A 27,440-nucleotide genomic window follows, 5' to 3' on the forward strand; every position below is an offset into this window, starting at 1 on the left:
TGACTGAAAAGTGAGTAGGTTTACAGACATATTTGTGCACCCAAGTTTATCTTGTCCTCAGAGTCCCTCAGTGATTTAACCCAGTGGTTCTCGACTGGCCATGGTTTTGTCCCCCAGGGGACATCTGAAGATGTCCAGAGACTCGTTGGTCATCACAACTGGAGGGGGAGTTGTGCTAGTGATTTCTAGTGGATGGAGGCCAGAGATACTGCTGAGCCTCGCAGAAGCACAAGACAGCCCACCCCCACTCCAACAGGCACCTGGCTCCAATTGTCAACACTGCCAAGGTTGGGATACCCTGATCTGACCCCTATAATCTCTTCAGTCTTGGCTTTTTGCTCCTTGATTCTAGCCACATTAATCACTTCCCACTTACTTGAAAATGCCAGGCTCTTTGCCTCATCAAGGCTTTGGGGCAATGCTGAACGTATTGTTCTTCATCCATGGATATTTCTCATCACCAGGTATAATCTCAAATGTCACCCCTCCAAAGGAAAGCTCCATGAAACTGTTCCTGTTAATGAGATCCATCAGATAATATTCCTACTCCATGCCTGAAGATGCAGACATGGTGTGGTTCTAGGCTGGTGACAGAAGATAAATGAGCTTCTGTGAACTTGTGTGCAAGTCACTCTACTGAGGGCATGGCTCCAGCTTGATGATCCTCACTTAGGAAAAGCCAGGCAGATCCAGGAAGGGAGGAGAGGGCTCTGCATCCTCATCACATCCGATGTCTCTGCTCCAGCCCCTGCAGCTTCCCTCCTGGGTTACAGAGCTTTGGATGGGCTGAAGAACCATGGCCCCATCCCTGCCTGCCCTTCTGTGTCTTGGTGAGTACTGAGGATTGATCTGGGAAATGCTGAGGCACAGGCAGTAGGCTATGAGACTAAGAATGTTTAAAAAATTGCATCAGAAATGAATTTCAGGGCAATTGGTGACCTCCGAGGGCCCCTTCATTTCTTGGTTGGGAAAACTGGGACCTGGGAGGTGGTGTTTGTTATTCTGTTCTATTCCCTTCTTGGCTAGGTCAGGAAATAAATAGGTCTTCCAGTTTTGGCTACAACTTTGTCTCTATACACTGTGTTTTTTAAAAAAATTATTTATTTATTTATTCATTTAATTTTTTAAAAAGATGTTATTTATTTATTCATGAGACACACAGAGAGAGGCAGAGAAATAGGCAGAGGGAGAAGCAGGCTCCATGCAGGGAGCCTATGTGGGACTCAATCCCAGGACTATGGGATTGCACCCTGAGTCAAAGGCAGGTGCTCAACCGCTGAGCCACCCATGCATCCCTATTTAAGTTTTTTTTTTATGTGGACTTGGTGACATCAGGAGTAGATTATAGGTTTGTCAGCAAACCTGATGGCCCTGGAGAAAATAATCCTGCCATTTGCAACAACACGAATGTTCCTTGAGGGCATTATGCTAAGTGAAATAAGCCAGACAAGGAAAGAAAATGCTGCATGATCTCACTTATATGTGGAATCTAAAAAAAGTCAAACTCACTAAGGCAGAGAGTAGACTGGTGGTTGCCAGGGGCTAGGGGAGGGGAAAAACAGGGAGATAGGTGGACAGAGTACAAGCTTCTAGTTATAAGATGAATAAACTCTGGGGATCTAATGCACAGCACAGTGACTATAGGCAATAATACTACAGAATATACTTGAAATTTACTGAGAGAGTAGATCTTAAGCATTTTCATCAAACCAAACCAAACCAAATCAATCTATGCAAGGTGGAAGATGAGGTAATTAGGTTGATTGTGGTGATCATTTGACAGTGTGTACATCTATCAAATCATCATGTCAGATACCCTAGATAGACAGTTTTTCTTTGCCACTTATACTTCCATAAGGCTGGAGTAAGAGTCTCTCAGAATGAGATTGGTGGTAGGATTATGTGTTTTTTTATTGCCTGCTCCTGCAGGTCTTGTGCAGTTTCCTTATTCAGGGGAGTCTTATTGCTAAAAGGACAGAAGCTCCAAGGCCAAGCAGGAAGGAACAGCTGTATTATGTGGATAAGAAAACAAACCACGAGCACAAACCGCCTGTCAGTCAGTCATTAACACACACTCATGTGGCACTTACTGTGGGCTAGATACGACAAGGTAGGCCCTCTCAATACCCCCATTTTACAGATGAGAAGGCTGAGGCTCAGAGGCAGTTTAGAAATTTGTTTAGGGGGATCCCTGGGTGGCGCAGCGGTTTGGCGCCTGTCTTTGGCTCAGGGCACGATCCTGGAGACCCGGGATCGAATCCCACGTCAGGCTCCCGGTGCATGGAGCCTGCTTCTCCCTCTGCTTGTGTCTCTGCCTTTCTCTCTCTCTCTCTCTGTGTGTGACTATCATAAATAAAAAAAAAAAAAAAAAAAGAAACTTGTTTAGGTCACACATCTAGGGATCAAATAAACTAAGTTTATTTGAGTTTAGTGCCAAGTTCACATTGTTGGTAACTAAAATATGTGGCTGGTGTCTGAGTCTACCTTTTCCCAGCTGTAGGATGGTGGACAGGATACTGTCTCATCTCCATGGCCCGATTATGAAATGGGACTAATCATGGTCTCTAACCAGTAGTACTGTGGTGATTCAGAGTCCATATAGAAGTGCTCAGAAGGGTGCTGGGAGTATTTCTGGTCCTGTTAGAAGTTTGGAGTAGAAACCCACAAAAGGACCAAGGTGGGGTTGTGTTGGGCAGCGGACAAAGATGTGGGTAGAGCTTGGGTACGCATACCAGGTAAAGTACAGCATGCTCAGTGAAATTTAATTTCAGATAAACAACAAATAATTTTTAAAGTCTAAGTATATACCATTATATTTCATGGGTCATACTATACAAAAAAATTCATTGTTTATCGGAAATTCATATTTAAGTGGGAGTCCTATGTTTTTATTTGCTAAATCTGGCAATCCTAGCAAGGCTAAAATGGGGAATGCTACCAACACAACAAAAAAGTTGAACAAAAAAAAGTTCAGCTTGAAAGAAGAAAAGCTTTGGTCAATGTAGAGAAGGTAGAAGGCAAAATGCGGCAAAGTTACCTGCAAGGCAGAAAATGGAGTCTATAGATTATGTGGTTTGATAGGTGTGCAAAAGTACATGGGGAGGCTATTTAGAAGTGCGGAAAGAATTAGACACAGGGTCGAGGAAAAACTATGCAGAGGCACTAAACTGGACAAATATTGCTTCTAGGGAAAATAATTAGGAAAAATATACAGGTGCAATACTACACTCCTTTTTTTTTTTTCAATACTACACTCCTGAGTTGTGAATAATGTTTGCACAATCATAATAATTGCAGGGTATTGATTTAAACAAAAAATTAAAACAATGGGAAATTCATGATTAAGACAGCCAGTGATCTCTAGACATGATACAATGCAAGAGAGCCTATCTGGACCTACTGCACAGCATGGTGATTATAGCCAAGAACACCTTGTTGTTGAACATTCTAAATGTTCTCACCACAAAAAAGAAATGGTAATTATGTGACAGAAGGATGGAAGTATTAGCTAATGTTGTGGTGGTAATCATTTTGTGATATATAAATGTATTAAATCAACACCTACACCTTAAATTTACACAATGTTATGTATCGTATATCAATTATATCTTGATAAAGCTGAGAAAAAAAATAAAGACCACATCCTGCACACAGCCCCCTTTCCAGAGAGGAGATAATTCCCTTTACAGTTGTCAACCAGTGTGTGCATGGGGAGGAGGGGCAAGGAATTCGTGACTGGCTTTTTAAAAATTGTAATAAAATAACAAACTCAACATAAACTTTATCATTAATGACATTTAGTACATTCACAATGCATACAACCATCACTTCTATCTCATTCTAAGGCACTGTCACCAGTCTAAAAGGAAATCATGCCCATGAAAATCACTCCTCAATGCCCCTGCCACCCACCCCCCAGTTTCTGGCAACCACTAATCTCTCCATGTCTGAGCAGATTTACCTAGTGAGCATGTTTCAGATAAATGGAATCATACAATATGTGGCCTTCTGTGGCTGGCTTCTTCTGGCACTCAAATTATGTGAGTGTGTGTCCTTAAGCAAATGAGGACAGAAGAAAGTGACTGCCTGAAGATGTGGCATTACCTGCTCTGCGTGCAGAAGTGTGGCCTCCAGGAGATGCTAGCAGGTGGTGCTTTTCTTCTCTGCTCAGGGCTGTGTCTGGGGCAGGTGGTGCAAGCACAGCTTGGTGAGTCCTTCCCCTGGAATCCTCTGGATCTGGGTGCCTGCACAAGGGCCAGGAGGGTGGGAGGAGGGGAGCACCCAGGAGGAGGTCTGTTTGGAAATTCTGCTTCCCTTCCAGGTACCCTGCCCAAGCCCTCCCTCCAGGCTCTGCCTAGCTCCCTAGCACCCCTGAAGACGCAGGTGACCATCCGCTGCCAGGGGCCTCCAGACGTGGACTTGTACCGCCTGGAGAAGCTGAGGTCCCGGAAATACCAGGATCGGCCTGTCCTCTTCATCAAGACCATGGAGGAAAGTTTCGCTGGGTGTTACCGCTGCTCCTACCAGAACGGGACTCTCTGGTCTCCCCCCAGCAACCAGCTGGAGCTGGTGGCCACTGGTACCTGGAAGGGCATGGGAGGGGGCCACCTGTGGCCTCAGGGCTCCAGGAGGGTGAAGAGGGGGATGATGATGACAGCGAACCCCGAGTCCTGGGAGGCTGGGGTTAGGGTGGGGAGCTATGTTTAGGGGAGGTGGCAAAATCCACAGTGATTCACATAAGGAATATGTCAATGCAATACCTTTCCAAAACAATCAAAATCAATGCGAAAACATCCACACTGAACAAAGCATCATACTTTTTTTAAAAGAAGATTTTATTTATTTATTTGAGAGAAAGAAGAGAGGGAGAAGCAGACTCCCCTCTGAGCAGGAAGCTGGAACCCGAGCTGATTCAGGACCCCAGGATCATGACCTGAACTGAAAGCAGTTGCTTAACCAACTGAGCCACCCAGGTCCCGCAAAACATTTTAAGTAAAGACAGAACCTGGCAGTGTCCTTTCAAGCCATACTTAAGCCTTATGCAAAAGGCAACATGTATACCCTCTATCCACGTTCTAATGCATTATTGTTTATTTTTATTTTTTTGGTGGAATAAAGTGTTCTCAGCTTATGCTTTTATTTCTAATGCATTTTTATTTATTTAATTTAATTTAATTTAATTTAATTTAATTTTATTTTATTTTTTAAAGGATTTTGTTTATTTATTCCTGAGAAGCACAGAGAGAAGCAGAGACATAGACATAGGGAGAAGTAGACAGGGGCTCGCAGAGAGCCCATTGTGGGACTTGATCCCTGGACTGGGATCATGTCCTGAGCCAAAGACAGACGCCCAACTGCTGAGCCACCCAGTGTCCCTCTAAAGCATTTTTAAATGGTAATTTTCTGAACAGATTTTGAAAATATCATTGATGAATTTGTTTCCCTAAAGTCAGGAGAATTAAAAGGATAATAAATTCTTTAAAAAGTATTTTTTTTGTATAAATAAATATTTAAACTTAAAATAATTTGTGAGTTTTAATAGCCTACTTTAAAGTTTTTCAATTTTTTCAACTGTTAATAGCCTGGAAAATTTTTTTATTTTTATTTATTTTTATTTTTTTAATTTATTTATGATAGTCACACAGAATGAGAGAGAGGAGCAGAGACACAGGCAGAGGGAGAAGCAGTCTCCATGCACCGGCAGCCCGATGTGGGACTCGATCCCGGGTCTCCAGGATCACGCCCTGGGCCAAAGGCAGGCGCCAAACCGCTGCGCCACCCAGGGATCCTGGAAAATTTTTTTAATACACAAAAACTTTATTTGATAGTACATCCATTGTCAAATGTGAAGTCCAGGCTCAAACTGCACTGGCCTCCGCGTGATTATGTACACAGCTCACACTACTTACAGCAATGTGTAGTAAGTAACTCAGAGTCACAAGTCCTGAATTTGAATCAATAGTGTGGAAAAATTAACCATAAAAATACATAAAAGTGTTTTGAGCCTTCTGCGTCTCTGCTAGGCACAGTTGGAGTCTCTTTTTGTTTAAAATCTTGATGTTTTGGGGCACCTGGGTGGCTCAGTTGGTTAAGCTTCTGCCTTCAGTTCAGGTCATGATCCTAGGGTCCTGGGATAGGGTCCTGGGTTTGAGCCCAGTTGAGGGGGGCTCCCTGCTCAGTGGAGAGTCTGCTTCTCTCCCTTCTGCCACCCCAACTCATACTCTCACTCGCTCTCAAATAAATAAAATCTTTAAAAACTTCATATTTTGTTCACTATGAATTATTTGCATTAATTTTGGTTTAAAAATTGCATTAAAATATTAAGCTATTTTGTTACTACCATCATAGTTTGGGAGCTCCCTATGCATTAGGCAACTCTGTTAGTTGTTTCATTCAGTAAAGAACACTGAGGCACACAGATAGAGGGGTAGGTTTATCTCCAGGATCACACAGCCCCTAAGCGATTTGAGCCTGGGAACTGTGATATGATCTTGGTCATGCTCCCTTTAACCCTTTTGTGAGTTGGTAGCAGGGTGAGTGGGTTCTCTAGAAGGGATATACCTGAAGAGTTTCCTAGCTCTTAGGAGGTGGGGGGAATCTTCCTACCCCCATGGTCAACACACTTTCCATGGTCTTTAACACCAGAGCTCTCTTTTCAACCAGGAGTTTATGCTAAGCCCTCACTCTCAGCCCAGCCCAGCCTGGCTGTGTCCCAAGGAGGGGATGTCACTCTACGATGTCAGAGTAAATACAGTTTTGACCAATTCGCTCTGTACAAGGAGGGGGACACTGAGCCCCACAAGCAATCTGCAGAACAGTACTGGGCCAATTTCCCCATCACCGCAGTGACTGTTGCCCACAGTGGGATCTACCGATGCTATAGCTTTTCCAGCAAGTTCCCGTACCTGTGGTCAGCCCCCAGCGACCCCCTGGAGCTTGTGGTAACAGGTGAGGGAGATGCAGTCCAAGCCTTTCTTCTTCAGCTCTTGCATACTCTGGTGGAAGTTCCAGGGGAGGGGCCAACAGGTGTGAAGGGGGTGGGAGGCGAGGAGAAGCCTGAGGCTTTGGAGGGTGTATTTATCATTTCTTAGTGCTGCTGTCACAAATCACCACTAATGCACTGGCTTAAAAAACCATAAATGTATTATTATCTTACATTTCTGGAGGTCAGGTGACAAATGGGTCTCACTGGGACAAAACAAAGGTGTCAGCTGGGTTATGTTCTTTCTAGAGGTTCCAGGGGAGAATCTGTCCAGTGCCTTTTTCAGTTTTTAGAGGTGCCTGCATCTCTTGGCTCCCATGGTCCCTTTCTTTATCATGAAAGCCAGCAGTGTGGCATCTTGGTCTCTGTCTCAGACTCTTCTACTGCCCTGCCTCATGCTTCCACATTTAAGGACCCTGTGATCACACTGGGGCCACCTGGATAATTCTGGATACTTTTTCCACCTCCACATCCTTAAGCACAACTGCAAAGTCCCATTTACCATGTAAGATGCCATATTCACAGGCCTGCAGATTAGGACATGAGCATATTTGGGAGGCTCTTATTCTGTCTACTACAGAGTATATACATTAGAAAAAATAATTCTTTTAAAAGTATTTAATTATTTATTCATGAGAGACACAGAGAGAGGCAGAAACACAGGCAGAAGGAGAAGCAGGCTCCATGCAGGGAGCCCGATGTGGGACTCGATTCCGGCACTCCGGGATTATGCCCTGGGCCGAAGGCAGATGCTCAACCACTGAGCCACTCAGGTGTTCTTAGAAGAAATAATTCTTAATACCAGGGATAATGTTTTGTGTCTTGTCTAGGTTTTCAAACAAACAAAAAGCAGCAAAAAATTTATAGAAATTACTTTAAAAATGCCATAATAGGAAGGAAACTTTGACTCTCTTTTTACCACCAACACACATTCAGTCTTTCTTATTTGTAGTAGTCTAAGTACAAAGTATCTCTACAACAAAGCTTGCTGCTAAATCCTTTATATCAACTGATGTAATTTAAAAACCATTGTTGATGTTTTCTGTTAACTGTTTTTTACTGTTATGTGCCTTCACAAGTACTGAAGCAACTGAATTAAAGATTATTTTATTTTATTTTGATTGATTATTTCTTAGTTTTCTTCCCCAATTTCTTTTTTTTTAAATATATTTTTGTTGAAGTTCGATTTGCCAACATATAGTATAACACCGAGTGCTCATCCCATCAAGTGCCCCCCTCAGTGTATTTTATTTTATTTTTTTAATATTTATTTATTTATAAGAGAGAGAACAGGGAAAGGCAGAGGGAGAGGAAGGGAGAAACTTTAGCAGACTCTGTGCTGAGCATGGAACCTCATGTGGAGCCTGATCTGATCATGACCTGAGCTGAAACTAAGAGTTGGAGCAACCCACTGCATCACACTGGGGCTGCAAAGTTTATTTATTTATTTTTTATAATCTCTACACCCATTGTGGGGCTTGAACTCATGACCCTGAGATCAAGAGTTGCATACTCTTCTGACTGAGCCACCCAGGTGCCCCCACAACTGAATTATTTAAAATGCCTTAATAGAGGCACCAGGTTAATTGGACTCTTGGTTTTGGCTCAGGTCATGATCTCAGGGTCATGAGATGGAGCCCTGCGTGGGGCTCTATGCTCAGCATGGAGGCTGCTCAAGCTTCTTTCCCTCTTCCTCTCCCTCCCACTTTTCCCCTACCCTCTGCTCACATGTGCTCTCTCTAAAATAAATAAATAAAATATTTAAAAAACCGACATGCCTCAATATACAAAAAACTAACAACTCTAACCACTAGCAAATGGAAAATTCTTATCCTTTTGGTCTTCAGTGGATTAATACAGTACAGGGTAAAATGAAAATGTCCTTGTATTCAGACTTTTTTCATTGAAATCTAGCTAGTGAGGTCATTATTCACTAGAAATTGCCTTCCATTCTTTGTTTTTATTTTTTATTTTTGTTAAGATTTTATTTATTTGTTCATGAGAGACATATATATAGAGAGAGGCAGAGACATAGGCAAAGGGAGAAGCAGATTCCCTGTGGGGAACCTGATGCGAGACTTGATCCCAGGACCCCGGGATCATCACCTGAGCCAAAGGCAGATGCTCAACAACTGAGACACCCAGGTGCCCCATCCATTCTTTGTTTTCAAAGCAACTTTTATTTAGGTATAAAGGTTTCTATACCTACAAGGTTAGCCACTTTAAGTGTTCATGGTTTTTAGTGAGTTCAAAGAATTGTGCAACCATCACCACAACTCAGCCCACTTCCATCACCTCCGAAGGATGTCTAGTGCCTGTTTGCAGCCATTTTCCATTTAACCACAAACTACCTTCTATTTCTATAAACTTGCCTCTTTGGGGTGAATGCCTGGGTGGCTTGGTAATTGAGCATCTGCCTTTGGCTCAGGGGATGGTCCCAGGATTTGGGATCGAGTCCTGCCTTGGGCTCCCTGCAGGGAGCCTGCTTCTCCCTCTGCCTGTGTCTCTGCCTCTCTCTCTCTGTGTCTCTTATGAATAAATAAATAAATCTTAAAAAAATTGCCTCTTTGGGGAATTTCACATATATGGAGTCTTTTGTGACCAGCTTCTTTGACTTAGCTAATGTTTTTGAGGTTTGTTCAAATGGTAGTGGTATCAATCTTTCATTCTTTTTTTAAATAATAAATTTATTTTTTATTGGTGTTCAATTTGCCAACATACAGAATAACACCCAGTGCTCATCCTGTCATTCTTAAAGCATACGTCTTTCAAAAGAGGACAGCACAGTTCATTGAGAAAATGTAGTGCATATACACAATGGAATTTTATGCAGCCCTAAAAGGAAGGCAATCCTGTTGTGTCCTACAGTATGGATGAACCTGTAGGACGTTACAATATATAAAATAAGCTGGTCACAAAAGGACATCTACTGTCTGATTCCACTCATATGAGGCATTTGAAAGCACTCAAAATTATAGAGGCAGAGAGCAGAGAGGGGGTTGCTAATGGCTGGGGAAGGGGAGAAGGGAAATTAGCTTTAAATAGGCACAGAATTTCAGTTTTGCAGATGAAAAAGTTTTGAGATTTCTTGCACAACAATGTGAATGTACTTTGTACTACTGAACTGTACGCTTAAATGTTTGAGATGGTACATTTAGCGTACACTTAGGGGTGGTAGAAGGGGAGGAGGGCGGGGGGTGGGAGTGAATGGGTGATGGGCACTGGGGGTTATTCTGTATGTTAGTAAATTGAACACCAATAAAAAATAAATTAAAAAAAAAGAAAATAAAAAAAAGACACATTTTCTGCTATAATACTCAGGGGCATTTTCTCATAAACCTTGGTGTCTTTGCCTACCTCATGCTTCCTACATCTTAGAAACCTGTCCCCAATCTGACAACTTCTCTCCATGGCTCTACCATCCATCACCTAGAACTGGGTTACTCCATACTGGTCTCTCTGTATCCACCCTTGCCCTTTTCTTAAAATTGGAGTTCAATTTGCTAACATATAGCATATCACCCAGTGCTCATCCTGTCAAGTGCCCCCCTCAGGGCCTGTCACCTAGTCACCCCAACCCCCCACACACCTCCCTTTCCACTACCCCTTGTTCGTTTCCCAGTTAGGAGTCTCTCATGTTCTGTCATCCTCACTGATATTTTCTTTTAAGTTTTTTTATTGGAGTTCAATTTGCCAACATATAGCATAACACCCAATGCTCATCTTGCCAAGTGCCCCCCTCAGTGCCCGTCACCTAGTCACCCCCACCCCCCGCCCACCTCCCCTTCCATTACTCCTTGTTCATTTCCCAGAGTTAGGCGTCTCTCATGTTTTGTCACCCTCAGTGATATTTTCACTCATTTTCTCTCCTTTCCCCTTTATTCCCTTTCGTTATTTTTTATATTCCCCAAATGAACAAGACCATATAATGACTGTCCTTTTCCGATTGACTTATTTCACTCAGCATAATACCCTCCAGTTCCATCCACGTTGAAGCAAATGGTGGGTATTTGTCATTTCTAATGGTTAAGGAATATTCCATTGTATACATATAACCACATCTTCTTTATCCATTAATCTTTTGATGGACACCGAGGCTCCTTCCACAGTTTGGCTATTGTGGACATTACTGCTATAAATGTTGGGATGCAGGTGTTCCGGTGTTTCACTGCATCAGTATCTTTGGGGTAAATCCCTTTTAATTTTTTAAAGGACAATCATCATATGGTTTCACTCATATGTGGAAAATAAGGAATAGTGAAAGGGATTATAAGGGAAAGGAGGGTAACCGAGTGGGAAGAATTAGAGAGGTAGACAAACCATTAGAGACTCCTAATTCTGGGAAACAAACAAAGGGTTGCAGAAGGGGAGGCGGGTGGGCGGATGGGGTAACTGGGTGACAGGCACTAAGGAGGGCACTTGATGGGATGAGCACTTGGTGTTATATTGTATGTTGGCAAATTGAATTTAAATAAAAAGAAAATTAATTGAGGTATAATTGACACATGGCATTGTATAAATTTAAGATGTAGCCCATGTTGATTTGATACATTTATATATTTCAACACAATTACCATTATTGCATTAGCTAACACCTCCACCACATCGCATTAATTGCCATTGCTTTTTTGTGGTGAGAACACTAAATATCTGGTCTTTTAGCAACTTTCGAGTTTGTAATATAGTGTTGTGCATTAATCTTCAGGACTCAGTTATCTACTGGTTGGAGTTTATAAGACTTGATACCTTTGCGCCCCTTTAGAACGTTTGCAAAACTACGGCAAGAGAAATCCTTTTAAAAAAGGTTAAAATCAGGGCACCTGGGTGGCTCAGAGGTTGAGTCTGCCTTTGGTTCAGGTGATGATCCCCCAGTTCCAGGATCGAGTCCTATATTGGGCTCCCCATGGGGAACCTGCTTCTCCCTCTGCCTATGTCTCTGCCTCTCCCTCTGTGTCTCTTATGAATAAATAAATAAAATCTTAAAAAAGAAAAGGTTAAAATCAGATAATTTCATACCTTTGCCCAAAGCCCATAGCACTCCCTCCTCACTCCTCATCAAACCCCTCCTTCACCCATCATCACTTGACCCGATGCTCCACCCTCACCCAGTCTGCCTCAGATACGTCAGTATCTTGCTTTCCCTCCTTTTTGAGTTGAAGACTAATTGACATACAATGTTGTATTAGTTTCAGGTGTACAACATAGTGATTATATATATATCAATATGATATATATATATATATATCTCAAAGATTTTATCTATTTATTTGAGAGACACAGAGAGGGAGCAAGAGAGAGCACAAGCAGGGTGAGGGGCAGAGGGAGAAGCAGACACCCCACTGAGCAGCGAGCACGATGCAGGACCGGATCCCAGGACCTATATCTTAGGGCAGAATAAGAGGTAACCAGTTGGGTGGAGTAGTGGGATGAGTTGCAGGTGTGCAGAACTGTATGAGCAAATGTCCTGGGGTGAAAGGAGGTTGGTAAGGTGGTGGGGGCAGAAAAGGGCTGTGTTTTCTTACATGGGCATCACCCTTTCTCCATGCATGTATCTCCCAGCTTCTGCCTCCTTATCTGCTTTCTAGGATTTAAGAGCCAGTTTTGCTACTAGGGGCAATGTAAGGTGCAGGTCACAGAGATCTAGAAAAGGGCAGAGCTGAGGTTCGAAAAGCAGGGAGGCAGCTATAAAGCCTGTCATTATTAATTAGTTCCAGAATGTGCTAGGTGTGCTATTTAACACCCATGACAGTCTACGATGTGAGCTTCTTTGGATTCATTTTCTAGGTGAGGAAAGTGGGTCGCAGAAATGCTTTATTATTTGCCCAGGACCCATAGCCCAGAGAGCACAGAATTCTCTTTTTTTTCTGATTTCCCAGGGACTTCTGTGACCCCCGGTTTGTTATCCAGAGAACCACCTTCCTCTGTGACAGGTAAATTCTGGAGGGTTCATCCTGGTGTCTGGGATATAGACCCATAGACCCTTTTTTTCTTTTCCCCTTTTATCCAGATTTCTCAATTTAATTCACTTGTCTCTTTCACAAATTTAATTTATTTAAAAAATCACTGATTTCTGCCTGTAAATAAGGTGGGTATAATAATATTAGACATTACTATGCTGCCCTACATCCCCATTTCTATCCAGCCTTAGGGGCATGGTTTATAATGCCTAATGTGGAAAAGAATAATCTGAGTCACTTATAAGATTGTAGATTCCTGGACTCTATTTTTGAGTCTCTGATTCCATTGGCCAGTGGCTCTAAAAACATTGGGGGGGGGTGGCTGAGACTCTGGATCCCAATAATTCCTGATTCAGAAGGTATGCGGTGGGGTCCAGTGATGTTTATTTTTAACAAGTTTCCAGGTGACACTGATGCTGCTGATCTGGGGATGTCACTTTGAGAAGGACTGCACAAAATTTTGTGTGAGCCATCATTTTCTCCCATCTTCAAGGCATCTCAGTTGATTTCATGTGTTGATACCAGCCTGTGCCTTAAGAAATTGGGCATTGATCTGTGGCATCTCTAACACTCCCTGTCTCAGGGTAGACCCAAATCCAAAGGAACAGAAGCATGTTGAAAAGAGCCAAGTTGGACAAGAATGTGCAGACATGTGTGGCTGAGGGCAGTATGGGGGCTGTCATGCTAAATGAGGCACACTATATGTGTGTATGTGTATGCATGCACCCACATGTGTGTGCATGTAATTCTCATTGGAATTTTATTTTATTTATTTATTTTTTGAAGACTTTACCCATTTTATTTTATTTATTTCATTGTATATTTTTTATTGGAGTTCTATTTGCCAACATACAGCATAACACTCAGTGCTCATCCCATCAAGTGCTCCCCTCAGGGACCCCCTCAGTGCCCATCATGCAGTCACCCCAATCCCCCACCAAATCCCTTTCCACCACCCCATTTTTATTGGAGTTCAATTTGCCAACATATAGCATATCACCCAGTGATCATTCCGTCATGTGCCCCTCCGGTGCCCGTCATCCAGTCACCCCAACTCCCCACCCACCTCCGATTCCACCAGCCTTGTTCACTTCCCAGAGCTAGGAGTCTCTCATGTCTGTCATCCTCACTGATATTTCCCACTCATTTTCTCTCCTTTCCCCTTTATTCCCTTTCGCTACTTTTTATATTCCCCAAATGAATGAGACCATATAGTGTTTGTCCTTCTCTGATTGACTTATTTCACTCAGCATAATACCCTCCAGTTCCATCCAAGTCGAAACAATGGCGGGTATTTGTCATTTCTAATGGCTGAGTAATATTCCATTGTATACATAGACCACATCTTTATCCATTCATCTTTCGATGGACACCAAGGCTCCTTCGACAGTTTGGCTACTGTGGACATTGCTGCTATAAACATCAGGGTGCAGGTGTCCTGGCGTTTCATTGCATTTTATCTTTGGGGTAAATCCCCAGCAGTGCAATTGCTGGGTCATAGAGCAGATCTATTTTTAACTCCACACAGTTCTCCAGAGTGGCTTCACCAGTTCACATTCCCACCAACAGTGCAAGAGGGCTCCCCTTTCTACACATCTTCTCCAACATTTGTAGTTTCCTGCCTTGTTAATTTTCCCCATTCTCACTGGTGTGATGTGGCATCTCATTGTGGTTATATTTGTATTTCCTTGATGGCCAGTGATGCGGAGCATTTTCTCTTGTACTTGTTGGCCATGTCTGTCTTCCTCTGTGAGATTTCAGATCATCTCTTTTGCCCATTTCATGATTGGATTGTTTGTTTCTTTGCTGTTGAGTTTAGTAAGTTCTTTATAGATCTTGGAAACTAGCCCTTTATCTGATACGTCATTTGCAAATATCTTCTCCCATTCTGTAGGTTGTCTTTTAGTTTTGTTGACTGTTTCTTTTGCTGTGCAGAAGCTTTTTATCTTGATTAAGTCTCAATAGTTCACTGTTGGATTTGTTTCCTTGCCTTCATAGATGTATCTTGCAATAGTTCACTGTTGGATTTGTGTCCTTGCCTTCATAGATGTATCTTGCAAGAAGTTGCTGTGACCCAATTCAAAAAGGGTGTTGTCTGTGTTCTCTTTTAAGATTTTGATGGATTCTTGTCTCACATTAAGATCTTTCATCCGTTTTGAGTTTATCATTGTGTATGGTGTAAGAGAATGGTCTAGTTTCATTCTTCTGCATGTGGCTGTCCAATTTTCCCAGCACCATTTATTGAAGAGACTGTCATTTTTCCAGTGGATAGTATTTCCTGTTTTGTCGAATATTAGTTGACCATAAAGTTGAGGGTCGACTTCTGGATTCTCTATTCTGTTCCATTGATCTATGTGTCTGTTTCTGTGCCAGTACCACACTGTCTTTTTTTAAAAAATTTTTTAAATGTTTATTTATTTATGATAGTCACAGAGAGAGAAAGAGAGAGAGGCAGAGACACAGGCAGAGGGAGAAGCAGGCTCCATGCACTGGGAGCCCGATGTGGGATTTGATCCCGGGTCTCCAGGATTGCGCCCTGGGCCAAAGGCAGGTGCCAAACCGCTGCGCCACCCAGGGATCCCCAGTACCACACTGTCTTGATGACCACAGCTTTGTAGTACAACCTGAAATCTGGCATTGTGATTCCCCTGGCTCTGGTTTTCTTTTTTAATATTGCCCTGGCTATTCAGGGTATTCTCTGATTCCACAAAAATCTGAAGATGATTTGTTCCAACACTCTGAAGAAAGCCAATGGTATTTTGATAGGGATTGCATTAAATGTGTAAATTTCCCTGGGTAACATTGATATTTTCTTTTTTTAATTTTTAATTTTTTTTAACATTGATATTTTCACAATGTTAATTCTTCCAATCCATGAGCATGGAATATTTTTCCATCTCTTTGTGTCTTCTTCAATCTCTTTCAGAAGTGTTCTGTAGTTTTTAGGGTATAGATCCTTTACCTCTTTGGTTAGGTTTATTCCTAGGTATGCTTTTTGGTGCAATTGTAAATGGGATTGACTCCTTAATTTCTCTTTCTTCAGTCTCATTGTTAGTGTATAAAAATGCCATTGATTTCTGGGCATTGATTTTGTATCCTGCCACACTGCCGAATTGCTGTATGAGTTCTAGCAATCTTGGGGTGGAGTCTTTGGGTTTTCTAGGTATAGTATTATGTTATCTGAGAAGAGAGAGAGTTTGACTTCTTCTTTGTCAATTTGAATGCCTTTGATTTTAAGATGCTGAAGAATGTTCCCTCTATCCCTACACTCTGAAGAGTTTTGATCAGGAATGGATGCTGTATTTTGTCAACTGCTTTCTCTGCATCTATTGAGAGGATCAAATCGTTCTTGTTTTTTCTCTTGTTGATATGATCTATCACATTGATTGCTTTACGAGTGTTGAACCAGCCTTGCATCCCGGGGATAAATCCCACTTGGTGATGGTGAATAATCTTCTTAATGTACTGTTGGATCCTACTGGCTAGTATCTTGTTGAGAATTTTTGCAGCTGTGTTCACCAGGGATATTGGCCTATAATTCTCCTTTTTGGTGGGGTATTTGTCTGGTTTTGGAATTAAGGTGATGCTGGCCTCATAGAACGAGTTTGGAAGTATTTCATCCCTTTCTATCTTTCCGAACAGCTTTAGTAGAATAGGTATGGTTTCTTCTTTAAATGTTTGAAAGAATTCTCTGAGAAGCCATCTGGCCCTGGACTTTTGTGTCTTGGGAGGTTTTTGATGACTGCTTCAATTTCCTCCCTGGTTATTGGCCTGTTCATGTTTTCAATTTTTTCTGTTCCAGTTTGGTAGTTTGTAGTTTTTCAGAAATGCTTCCATTTCTTCTAGATTGCATAATATATTGGCATATAGTTGCTCATAATACGTTTTTAAAATCGTTTGTATTTCCTTGGTATTGGTTGTGATCTCTCCTCTTTCATTCATGATTTTATTAATTTGAGTCTTTTTTCTTTTAAATAAAGCTGGTTAATGGCTTATCTATCTTTCTAATTCTTTTAAAGACCAACTCTTGGTTTGGTTGATCTGTTGTACAGTTCTTCCTGTCTCATTTTCATTGAGTTCTGCTCGAATCCTTATTATCTCTGTTCTTCTGCTTGGTGTAAATTTTATTTGCTGTTCCTTCTCCAGTTCCTTTAGCTACGAGGTCAGCTTGTGTATTTGAGTTTTTTCCAATTTTTGAGGGATGCTTGTATTGCGATGTATTTCCCTCTTAGGAATGATTTAGCCATATACCAAATATTTTGAATGGCTGTATCTACATTTTCATTAGTTTCCATGGAACTTTTTAATTCTTCTCTAATTTCTTGGTTGACTCATTCATCTTTTAGTAAGATGCTCTTTAACCTTCAAGTGCTTGAATTTCTTCCAAATTTCCTCTTGTGATTGAGTTCTAGTTTCAAAGCAATGTGGTCTGAAATATGCAGGGGACAATCCCAATCTTTCGGTATCAGTTGAGACCTGACTTGTGACCCTGTCTATTCTGGAGAATGTTCCATGTGAAGTTGAGAACAATGTGTATTCAGTTGCGTTCAGATGCAAAGTTCTGTATATAACTGTGAAATCATCTGCTTCAGTGTATCATTTAAAGCCTTTGTTTCTTTGGTGATGTTGTACTAGAATATCTGTCATTTGCAGAAAGTGCCATGTTGAAGTCTCCTACTATTAGTGTATTATTATCTAAGTATGCCTTTATTTTGGTTATTAGTTGATTGCTATACTTGGCAGCTCCCACATTAGGGGCATAAATACTCATGATTGTTAGGTCTTCTTGTTGGATAGACCCTTTAAGTATGATATAGTGTCCCTCTTCATCTCCCACTATAGTCTTTGGGATAAACTTTAACTCATCTGATATGAGGATTGCTACCCCAGCTTTCTTGTGAGGACCATTTGAATGGTAAATGGTCCTCCAACCTTTCATTTTCAGGCTGGAGGTGTCCTTAGGTCTAATTGAGTCTCCTGTAGACAGCAAATAGATGGGTCTTGCTTTTTTTAAATTTTTATTTATTTATGATAGTCACACACACACACACACACAGAGAGAGAGAGAGAGAGAGAGAGAGAGAGAGAGAGAGGCAGAGACACAGGCAGAGGGAGAAGCAGGCTCCATGCACCGGGAGCCCGACGTGGGATTCCATTCCGGGTCTCCGGGATCGCGCCCTGGGCCAAAGGCAGGCGCCAAACCGCTGCGCCACCCAGGGATCCCGCGGGTCTTGCTTTTTTATCCAGTCTGAAGCCCTGCATCTTTTGATGGGATCATTTAGCCCATTCACATTCAGAGTAACTATTTTTTTTTCAGAGTAACTATTGAAAGATATGAATTTAATGTCTTTGTAATACCTATTAAGTCCCTGTTTTTGTGGATTATTTCTTTGGGCTTCCTCTTTCTTTTACAGGGTCCCCCTTAATAGTTCTTGCAGAGCTGGTTTGGTAGTCACATATCCTTTCAGTTTCTGCCTATCCTGGAATCTCTTTATCTCTCCTTCTATTCTGAATGAGAGCCTTGGTGGATATAGTATTCTTGGTTGCATGTTTTTCTCATTTAGTACCTTGAATATATCCTGCCAGCCCTTTCTGACCTGCCAGGTCTCTGTGGAGAGGTCTACTGTTTTTTTTTTCTTCCCAAATGAAAAGAGCATTTATGTTCAGGGATAATATTCAAACATTTTAACAGATAAAATGCCAAAGGCACCAAGATACCAGAACTGACCATAACAAGGCTGCAACTCCATATATGTGTTGCCAAAGCAAGCACTGTGAGGCTACAGCTCTGAGTGACAAACCATTGGGAAAGGGATTCCTCTGAGGAGAGGTCTGCTGTTAATCTGATATTTCTCCCATATAAGTTAAGAATCTCTTATCTCTCACTGCTTTAAAGATTTTCTCTTTATCTTTGGAATTTGCAAGTTTCACTATTAAATGTAGATGTGTTGAATGGTTTTTATTGATTTGTTGGGGGGAGGACCTATCTCCTGGATCTGCATGCCTGTTTCCCTCCCCAAATTAGGGAATTTCTCAGCTATGATTTGTTCAAATGCGCTTTCTGGCCCTGTGGCCCTCTTGGCATTTCCTGGAACCCCAATTATAAGTAGATTCTTTCTTCTGAGGCTGTCATTTATTTCCCTTAACCTTTCCTCTTGGTCTCTTAATTGGTTCTCTCTTTTTTCTTTAGCTTCCCTCCTTGCCATCAACTTGTCTTCTGTGTTGCTCGCACTTTCCTCCATCTCATTAACCCTCATCGTTAGGACCTCCAGTTTGGGTTGCATCTCATTTAATTGATTTTTAATTTTGGCCTGATTAGGTCAAAATTCTGCAGTCATGAAGTCTCTAGAATCCTTTATGCTTTTTTCCAGAGCCATCAGTAGCTATAGTTGTGGTTCTGAATTGGCTTTCTGACATCAAATTGTAATCCAAATTCTGTAACTCTGTGGCAGAGAGTACTGTTTCTGCTTCTTTCTTTAGAAGGAAGAATTCACCACAAGTCATTTTGCTCAGTGCAGAGTGACTGTATGACCTGGCTGAGTCAAGAATATCAAGCACAAGCTAACTAAATTTCACCCTAGATGATTCTGACAAGGTCAAAGACCAGAAAATGAAAACGGAGATCAGGACAAAATAAAACAACAGGACCACTAAGGTGAAAAAGAAATTTTAAAACACAGTAGTAAAAAAAAAAAAAAGGACAAGAATCCCAAAGAAGTCGTAAAAAAAGAAGAGAGAGAGAGAGAAAAAAAAAGACCAAAGTAAAGAGAAAAAAAAAAAAGAAAAAAGAAAAAAAAGGAGACTGGGAGATGGTGGTGGTGGAGAAGTTGTAGTGGAGGGAGAATGTAGTCTACCTGACAGGTCCTAGAGGGTGATTCTCTTGGTTCTGTGTGTATTAAGTTCTGTTTGTTAGAAGATGCTCAGTTCCAAATGTGTATAAACCAGCAATACTTTTAGGAAGCCCCAACATTGACCACCAAAACATATAGGAGATAAAAGAGGGGGGCAGAATGGGAATGAAGAGAGAATATAATCTCACAGAATGAACCAGCATGGTATACCACTTGTTTCTGGGTGCATGCGGTCATGTTTTAGAAGGTATTAACTTCCAGCATTGTAGAACCAGATGAGGCAGAGAAAACAAAAACACAAAACAAAAAGCCATATCTCGTATATTTCCCAAAATTAAATTGAGTATGTTGAAGGGAATCTAGAAGTGGGAAAGATATTTAAGACATGTAATTGTAGAAATATGAAAGTCAAAAAGGAAGAAACTTAAAAATGAAGAGGTGGTAAAATATTGCAGTTAAGGTGGGAAAAGAAAAAAATATTGGAAATATTTAGACTGATATAAAAATGAGTTGTACTGGAAAAGGAGGAAAAAGGAAGGGTACTCTAGTTCTATATACTATAAATCCCTCAACTTCCCCTGGAGCTTTCCAGAGCTGCTTGGTGAAGAACTTGCTCTTCCCCTGTTCTTCCAGCTGGTCTTCTGGGGGAGGGGTCTGCTGTGCTGATTCTTAGGCATGTGTGCCTGCGTGGAGATGCCTGGCTCAGTGGGAGATGTTTATCCTTGAGGTCTTTGTTCCCTGGTGACCCCGTCTCTCCCAGGCACATGGTGAAACAAGGAGGAAAAAACAACGGCAGCAGCCAGATTTCCAGCTCTGGAGTCAGCTCCTCACTAGTAACTAACTAGTCAGCTCCTCACTAGTAACTAATGAGGACTAGTAACTAATGAGGTCCACCTCCCAGTCCACACTGGCCTAGATGCTCCAGGGGCTGGCGCGGGTGCTCTGATCTTGGCACAGCTTGCAGGGCACCCAGTGACAGGAGAGTTCTCGATGTCCTGTGCCCTCCTCGCTTCCACCTGTCCCTGGGGGAACACAGGATCATGGGCTTTGTCGGCTTTGTGCCCTGGGGTCAGGGCCTGTGCTGCTGGAATCCCGCTCCCGGGGTGCGTGGCTTCCGAAGGCAGCAGGGCATAGACACCTCCGTCTGGAGCTGCCCACCTAACCAAGTGGCTTCTCCCAAACGTCGGGTGGGCTGTACGCTCCAGGTCTTTACCGAGATCAGTCCATATTTTGTGGTGCACTTTCCCTGGGCGCAGTGCTATTAGTGGCTCTGGGAAACTGAAGGCTTCACTGCTTCTCTTGTAATTCTGTCCGATTTTCCTGCTAAACACGTTTCTGTCTGGGAAGAATCCAGCGCAGATTTTTAAAATTTCTGCTTCTCCAGGGCTGGCCTTTCCTGTCCTCCTGTCCTGGAAGCTTTGGCTGCCCAGGTTTACTTTAGCCTGGCTCTTCATGGTGCCCCTCCCCCACTTGATTCTTATTTATTTATGTATTTAAGTATGTATGTATTTTTCCGCCTTCCTACCTTGCTAGAAGTGAAAACCCTTCTCTCTGTAGCATTCGAGCTGTTCTCTTTTTAAATCTCAGGTAGAATTTGTAGGTGTTCAGGATGTTTTGAAAGTTATCTAGGTAAGTTGGTGGGACCAGGTGAGTTGAGGATCTCTACTCTTCTGCTATCTTCTGTATTTAGTTTCATGGCAATTTATCACGTGTAGATCCATGTAACCACTACTTTCGTCCACTACTCCATCCCCATGAGCATTACCCTCAGGATACCCCTTTATAGTTACATCTACCCTCTCCACTCCTACAGTTCCTACCTCCTGACAAGTATTAATTGTTCTTTATTTAATTTTGTCATTTTCACAGTGTTATATATATCAGTGGAAAGATTCACCTAGCGTGTTTTTTGAGATTGTGTTTTCTCATTCAGCGCAATGCCCTTGAGATCCATACAAGTTATTGTGTGTATCGATAATGTATTCCTTTTTTGGCTGAGTGGTATTCCACGGTTTACATGTACCATCTCATGTTTAATCTAAATTCAAAACAAAAATTTATTTATTTATTATTATTATTTTTGAGAGAATGAGAGAAGAGAAAGTGCATGCATGTGATGTGGGTAGGGGCAGAGGGAGAGAGAGAATCTTAAGCAGGCTTCCTGGTCAGTGTGGATCCACACAGGGCTCAATATCATAACCCTGAGATCATCACCTGATGGAAACCAAGAGGTGGATACTTAATGGACTGAGACATCCAGGTGCTCCTCAAACAAAATTTATAAATGAGACTTACAGGAAGAGAAATAACAGAGAACAAATAATATGCAAGCTCTTATTATACCACAGATAGGTAGGCTTTGATGAGCTGGTTTTACCATAAAAAGGCCCACCAAGATAGTCCCCACTCTTGATAGGAGCTACATATTTATAGGTTGAAGGTTTTTAGGAAATGTTTTGGTGTCCATGTAACCAGGGCAGTCCCTGGATAAGAAAATGGCCTTAATAAGGAGGGGAGCCTCTTACACTCAGAAGATGGCATAAACCACTGAGCTTGTACAGATATACTGATTCACTTTGAGAATGAGAGCCAGAGAGATCACAGAGGGAGATGAAGAGGGAGATAGAGTCCCCACTGAGCAGGGGCTTGGATTCAGGGCTCAATCCATTACCATGGGATCGTCATCTGAGCTGAAGGTAGATGCTTAACCAACTGAACCACCAAGGCACCTCTACTTATTTTTTAAATTTAGATATGTCACAAACCATGAAATTCATCACACCCACCAGAATGGCAATAATAATAATAATAATAATAATAATAGTAATAATTAAGTACAACAACAGGTATTGTTGAGGATGTGGGGAAATTGGAACCCCCACACATTGTTGATGGGAATGAAACATCATGTTGCTGCTGTGGAAAACAGTTCAGCATTTCCTCAAAAGAATATCCTATGACCATATCATAAAATTATCACAGGACTCAGCTATTCCACTTGTAGCTATATGCTCCCCCCAAATTAAGAAATTAAAAAATGCATGTTCATAAAAATGTGTACATAAATGTTCATGGCAACATTATTCATAGTAGCCCCAAAAAGGAGATAATGTAATGTCCATCAGTGGATGAATGGATTCATTTCTTATGCACCCACTGAGAGATAGAAGAGAACATGTCTTATAGCCCTCTGCTTTTTTCTCTCCTCAGTGTTCATGCAGTGTGTGCCAGAGAAAGGGGTTCTGGGAAGCCCAGACAGCTCAGAAAGGGTATGCAGAGTAGGGACTCACTGGGAAGATCTGATGTTATCCATGTTCTCATTACCCTCTTGCTTAGAATTCCCAGAAGCCTCCAGAAAACAGAGCAACTTGCACCTCAACAAGAGCTCCACAATTGGTGAGTAATCAGGCACTCGGAACCCAGTAGAAAGGAGTATGTAGATAGATTTCTCTTTCATCATCTAAGGCCGTAGGCTTTAAGTCTGCTTCAGGAGATAACTTGACTCTTCCAAATAAAGTCCTTGGTTTGAGGATCAAGGATGGGATGGAGGTGGGCTCTGAGTGTGCAGACAGATAAGGTTTTTGGATAATGTGCCATTTCAAAGATGGTGGAGCCAAGGGGCTGATGGGGAAGACCATTGCTCATTCCTACACGCTGCTATTCTGACTTTGCTCTGATGCATGTGTGTAAGCTTTGTCCCCCATTGCTCACTGCTTCCTCTTACTCCTGCAGTTCTGTGCAACATACTTCCCTCATGTTGTAGCTCTCTTTCCCCTTCCTTTTCTTAGAAAAGTATCAATTTTCCTCAAGACAGAAAACCTTGCAGATCCCTTGAGGATAGTTCTGATATCTCGACTGGGTCCACCTGACTCTAGCTTTCTGCTCGATTCCTGATGCCAGCAAATTCTAAAACCCTGATGAGATTCTTTGCCATCCTCTGTTCAAAATACTTCTGGGTTGCCAGTCACCCTTAGGATATAGCCAGGGTTTCTTTTTTTTTTATAAATTTATTTTTTATTGGTGTTCAACTTGCCAACATATAGAATAACACCCAGTACTCATCCCATCAAGTGCCCCCCTCAGTGCCCGCCACCCAGTCACCCCCACCCCCCGCCCACCTCCCCTTCCACCACCCCTAGTTCGTTTCCCAGAGTTAGGAGTCTCATGTTCTGTCTCCCTTTCTGATATTTCCCACTCATTTTTCTCCTTTCCCCTTTATTCTCTTTCACTATTTTTTATATTCCCCAAATGAATGAGACCATATAATGTTTGTCCTTCTCTGATTGACTTATTTCACTGAGCATAATACCCTCCAGTTCCATCCCCATCGAAGCAAATGGTGGGTATTTGTCGTTTCTAATGGCTGAGTAATATTCCATTGTATACGCATACCACATCTTCTTTTTTTAATAATAAATTTATTTTTTATTGGTGTTCAATTTACCAACATACAGAATACCACCAGTGCTCATCCCGTCAAGTGCCCCCCCTCAGTGCCCATCACCCATTCACCCCCACTCCCCGCCCTCCTCCCCTTCCACCACCCCTAGTTCACTTCCCAGATTTAGGAGTCTTTATGTTCTGTCTCCCTTTCTGATATTTCCCACACATTTCTTCTCCCGTCCCTTATATTCCCTTTCACTATTATTTATATTCCCCAAATGAATGAGAACATATAATGTTTGTCCTTCTCCGATTGACTCATTTCACTCAGCATAATACCCTTCAGTTCCATCCACGTCGAAGCAAATGGTGGGTATTTGTCGTTTCTAATGGCTGAGTAATATTCCATTTTTTTAATAAGTTTATTTTTTATTGGTGTTCAATTTACCAACATACAGAATAACACCCAGTGCTCATCCCATCAAGTACCCCCCCAGTGCCCATCACCCATTCACCCCCACCCCCCGCCCTCCTCCCCTTCCACCACCCCTAGTTTGTTTCCCAGAGTTAGGAGTCTTTATGTTCTGTCTCCCTTTCTGATATTTCCCACACATTTCTTCTCCCTTCCCTTATATTCCCTTTCACTATTATTTATAGTCCCCAAATGAATGAGAACATATAATGTTTGTCCTTCTCCGATTGACTTACTTCACTCAGCATAATACCCTCCAGTTCCATCCACATTGAAGAAAATGGTGGGTATTTGTCATTTCTAATGGCTGAGTAATATTCCATTGTATACATAAACCACATCTTCTTTATCCATTCATCTTTCGATGGACACCGAGGCTCCTTCCACAGTTTGGCTATTGTGGACATTGCTGCTATAAACATTGGGGTGCAGGTGTCCTGACGTTTCATTGCATCTGTATCTTTGGAGTAAATCCCCAGCAGTGCAATTGCTGGGTCATAGTAGCCAGGATTTCTTAGCTTGATATTCAATGCTTTTAGGCCCAATGCCCTTAGATCAGCCACTGCTCATCCCAGACTCCGTTGATCCTCTTGTCTTCATTCCTCATGCAAATCTTAGCCACACAGAGTCAGATGAAGCTCTCCTGGATCCTTGGCATCTTCTCCTGATTCTGCATCCAAGCCACTTGCTCTGTTTTTCCTTCTATTTCCTCATGGCCTCAGTCTCTCAGGAAAGCCTTTTATGACACTGGGTTGTATAGCTTCCTCTGTCCTATGGACTGCCTGTTATGTCAATTTACACAGTATATTAAAATATGCACCTGTCTGCTGGCTGAGCACCTGGTAAGTCTCTGGAGGTACTTACGGAATGAGACGCAAGCTGCCACGTGTGGGATGCTTATCATATGTCAAGAACTGTGCCTTGTGCTGTTATTATTGTTATTGATTTAAATTTCACATTAACCTGTGATGTATTATAATTATTTTCATTGACAGATGGGAAAACTGGCTCATAGATGTTAAGTCATTTGGTAGAGGCCCCACATCTAATTAGGGATAGATCTGGGGTTCAAATCTAGATGCCCAACTCTGTAGTTTATGCTCCTCTTATAGTCATGGGATTCTGCCTCACAAGGGCATGTGTTTGGGATGGGGCAGGAACAGGGTTACAGGAGATGGTCTTACTCCTTTATACTTTCCTTTTTGATTCCCAGTGCCTTCTAGGACTATCACTGTCTCTCCAAAGGGGTCAGACTCTCCAACTGGTGAGTAAGTGGTCCTCTCTGGACCCTCTTCATTCTCACCCCTGTGCAGAGGCTATAGCTCTGATTTTGGGTCCTGGTATATAAAATATTAAGGGGAGGGTAAATATAAGCCCTTGGAACTCAGAATTGGGCAATAAGATCAGGTGGGGAGGTTGAAAATTTCTAAAGGATCAGGGAAAGAGAAATTCCATCTCTTTATCTGCCCTTTATGACAGTTTTTTTAATGCAATTAGCCAAATAACCAGGTAGTGTCTGTGTGTGTGTGTGGAGGGGTTGCATCAGGGGCCCATGAGGGTGTGTGGAAGTGATATTTAGAGAATTTGGCTTATCTAGCCCTGATCCTTGGTGAGGAGGGGAGGAACTCTCTAGGAAGGAGACTGGCATTCTAGATAGCAGAGAATAATAGGACCTCAAATGAGAGATATGGCTATGAGAAGCTCAAGATGCGCCTTGAAGTGGGTCCTGGAGATAGGCTTTTGTCACCTGCTCCTGTCTCTCTTCATTCTTCCAGGTCTTGCTCACCAGCACTACACCAAGGGCAATCTGGTCCGGATATGCCTTGGAGCTGTGATTCTAATACTCCTGGTGGGAATTCTGGCAGAAGATTGGCACAGCAGAAAGAAACCCCTGTTGCTCCGGGTCAGAGCTGTCCACAGGCCACTCCCACCCCTCCCACAGACCCAGAAACCACACAGTCATCAGGATGGGGGTCGACCAGATGGCCATAACCATGGGTCCCACCATTAGAACTTCAAGGCTTGGTTGTGTCTATGAGGTAGGGAGTGTAAAGACCATGCTTGGAGTGTGTGGAACATAAGAGCAGGAAGATAGGGGTTATGACTGTAGAGAAGGAGGGTCACGGGTCTTCTCTGTGATGCCCCATAAAGGAGTTGTTGATGTCTATTTGGTTTTTTGTCCAAGGACTCTGTTCATTTGGGATAGGGAGTATCTAATGGATGCTAGCATCCTTTCACTCATAGCTTGCACATCACGGATATTATGGCAACCTAACTGGACCATCATACTGACCTCTTCAGCCTTTCCTAATACATGTTATGGATTGACCTCTGTATCCCCAAGCCTCATAGCTGACCCTGTTCTATCCTCTGCACAAAACACTCCCATGGTTCCCTGTAGGCTCCTGTATTTTGTGTTTTTTTTTTTTTTTTTCTGTGTATCCACGAACCTAACCCATAGCTTAGCTGGTTAATTCAGACTAGTATTCATTTCCTGAGCCTATCAGACCAGCCTCTCCTAACCAGAAACATTTGGTGACATGTGTGAGTTCTGAGGCCTTGGTCTATCATATCTCCCCACCCTGAGGATACCTTTCTCTTACCCTTTGATCCCAAATGCCATTTCCTTAGACATGGGCTCTGGTTTCATCAATTTATGGCCACATCCTCCTCCTGTCTTGCTCTATAGTTAATAACCACCCTCACAGAATCTCTAAGTCACAGGTAAGATGGGCAGAGTATCCATTCCTATATTGATGCATGGAGGCTACTCGATTTCTTTTCCCTTAAAAGGG

The 27,440-nt window shown here is 42.2% G+C and overlaps 1 protein-coding gene across 4 annotated transcripts; it reads left to right on the plus strand.

Moving 5' to 3' along the window:
- The first annotated feature begins 646 nt into the window (after positions 1 to 646).
- On the plus strand, positions 647 to 26,812 carry GP6 (glycoprotein VI platelet). Of its 4 annotated transcripts, none has more exons than XM_025423961.2 (8): positions 647 to 830; positions 4,172 to 4,207; positions 4,322 to 4,579; positions 6,664 to 6,948; positions 12,859 to 12,912; positions 23,127 to 23,186; positions 25,859 to 25,909; positions 26,421 to 26,812. In XM_025423961.2, exons 1-8 carry the CDS (start codon positions 797 to 799, stop codon positions 26,654 to 26,656), a joined length of 1,014 nt encoding a protein of 337 aa, XP_025279746.1. In that variant the 5' UTR covers positions 647 to 796; the 3' UTR covers positions 26,657 to 26,812. The 4 variants fall into 4 exon arrangements, with proteins under 4 accessions (XP_025279746.1, XP_035568626.1, XP_035568627.1 ...); XM_035712733.2 differs by having other exon boundaries at positions 650 to 830; positions 3,956 to 4,207; XM_035712734.2 differs by having other exon boundaries at positions 650 to 830; positions 3,980 to 4,207.
- Positions 26,813 to 27,440: the final 628 nt, after the last annotated feature.

This window comes from Canis lupus, chromosome 1 (genome assembly GCF_003254725.2).
Source record: "Canis lupus dingo isolate Sandy chromosome 1, ASM325472v2, whole genome shotgun sequence".
Lineage (NCBI taxonomy): Eukaryota > Metazoa > Chordata > Mammalia > Carnivora > Canidae > Canis > Canis lupus.

Coding starts and splice junctions, on each gene's coding strand:
- GP6 (XM_035712733.2), top strand. CDS start 4,063: ATGAGGACAGAAGAAAGTGACTGCCTGAAGATGTGGCATTACCTGCTC. Junction 4,208..4,321: donor GGTGGTGCAAGCACAGCTTG/GTGAGTCCTTCC, acceptor CTTCCCTTCCAG/GTACCCTGCCCAAGCCCTCC. Junction 4,580..6,663: donor GCTGGAGCTGGTGGCCACTG/GTACCTGGAAGG, acceptor CTTTTCAACCAG/GAGTTTATGCTAAGCCCTCA.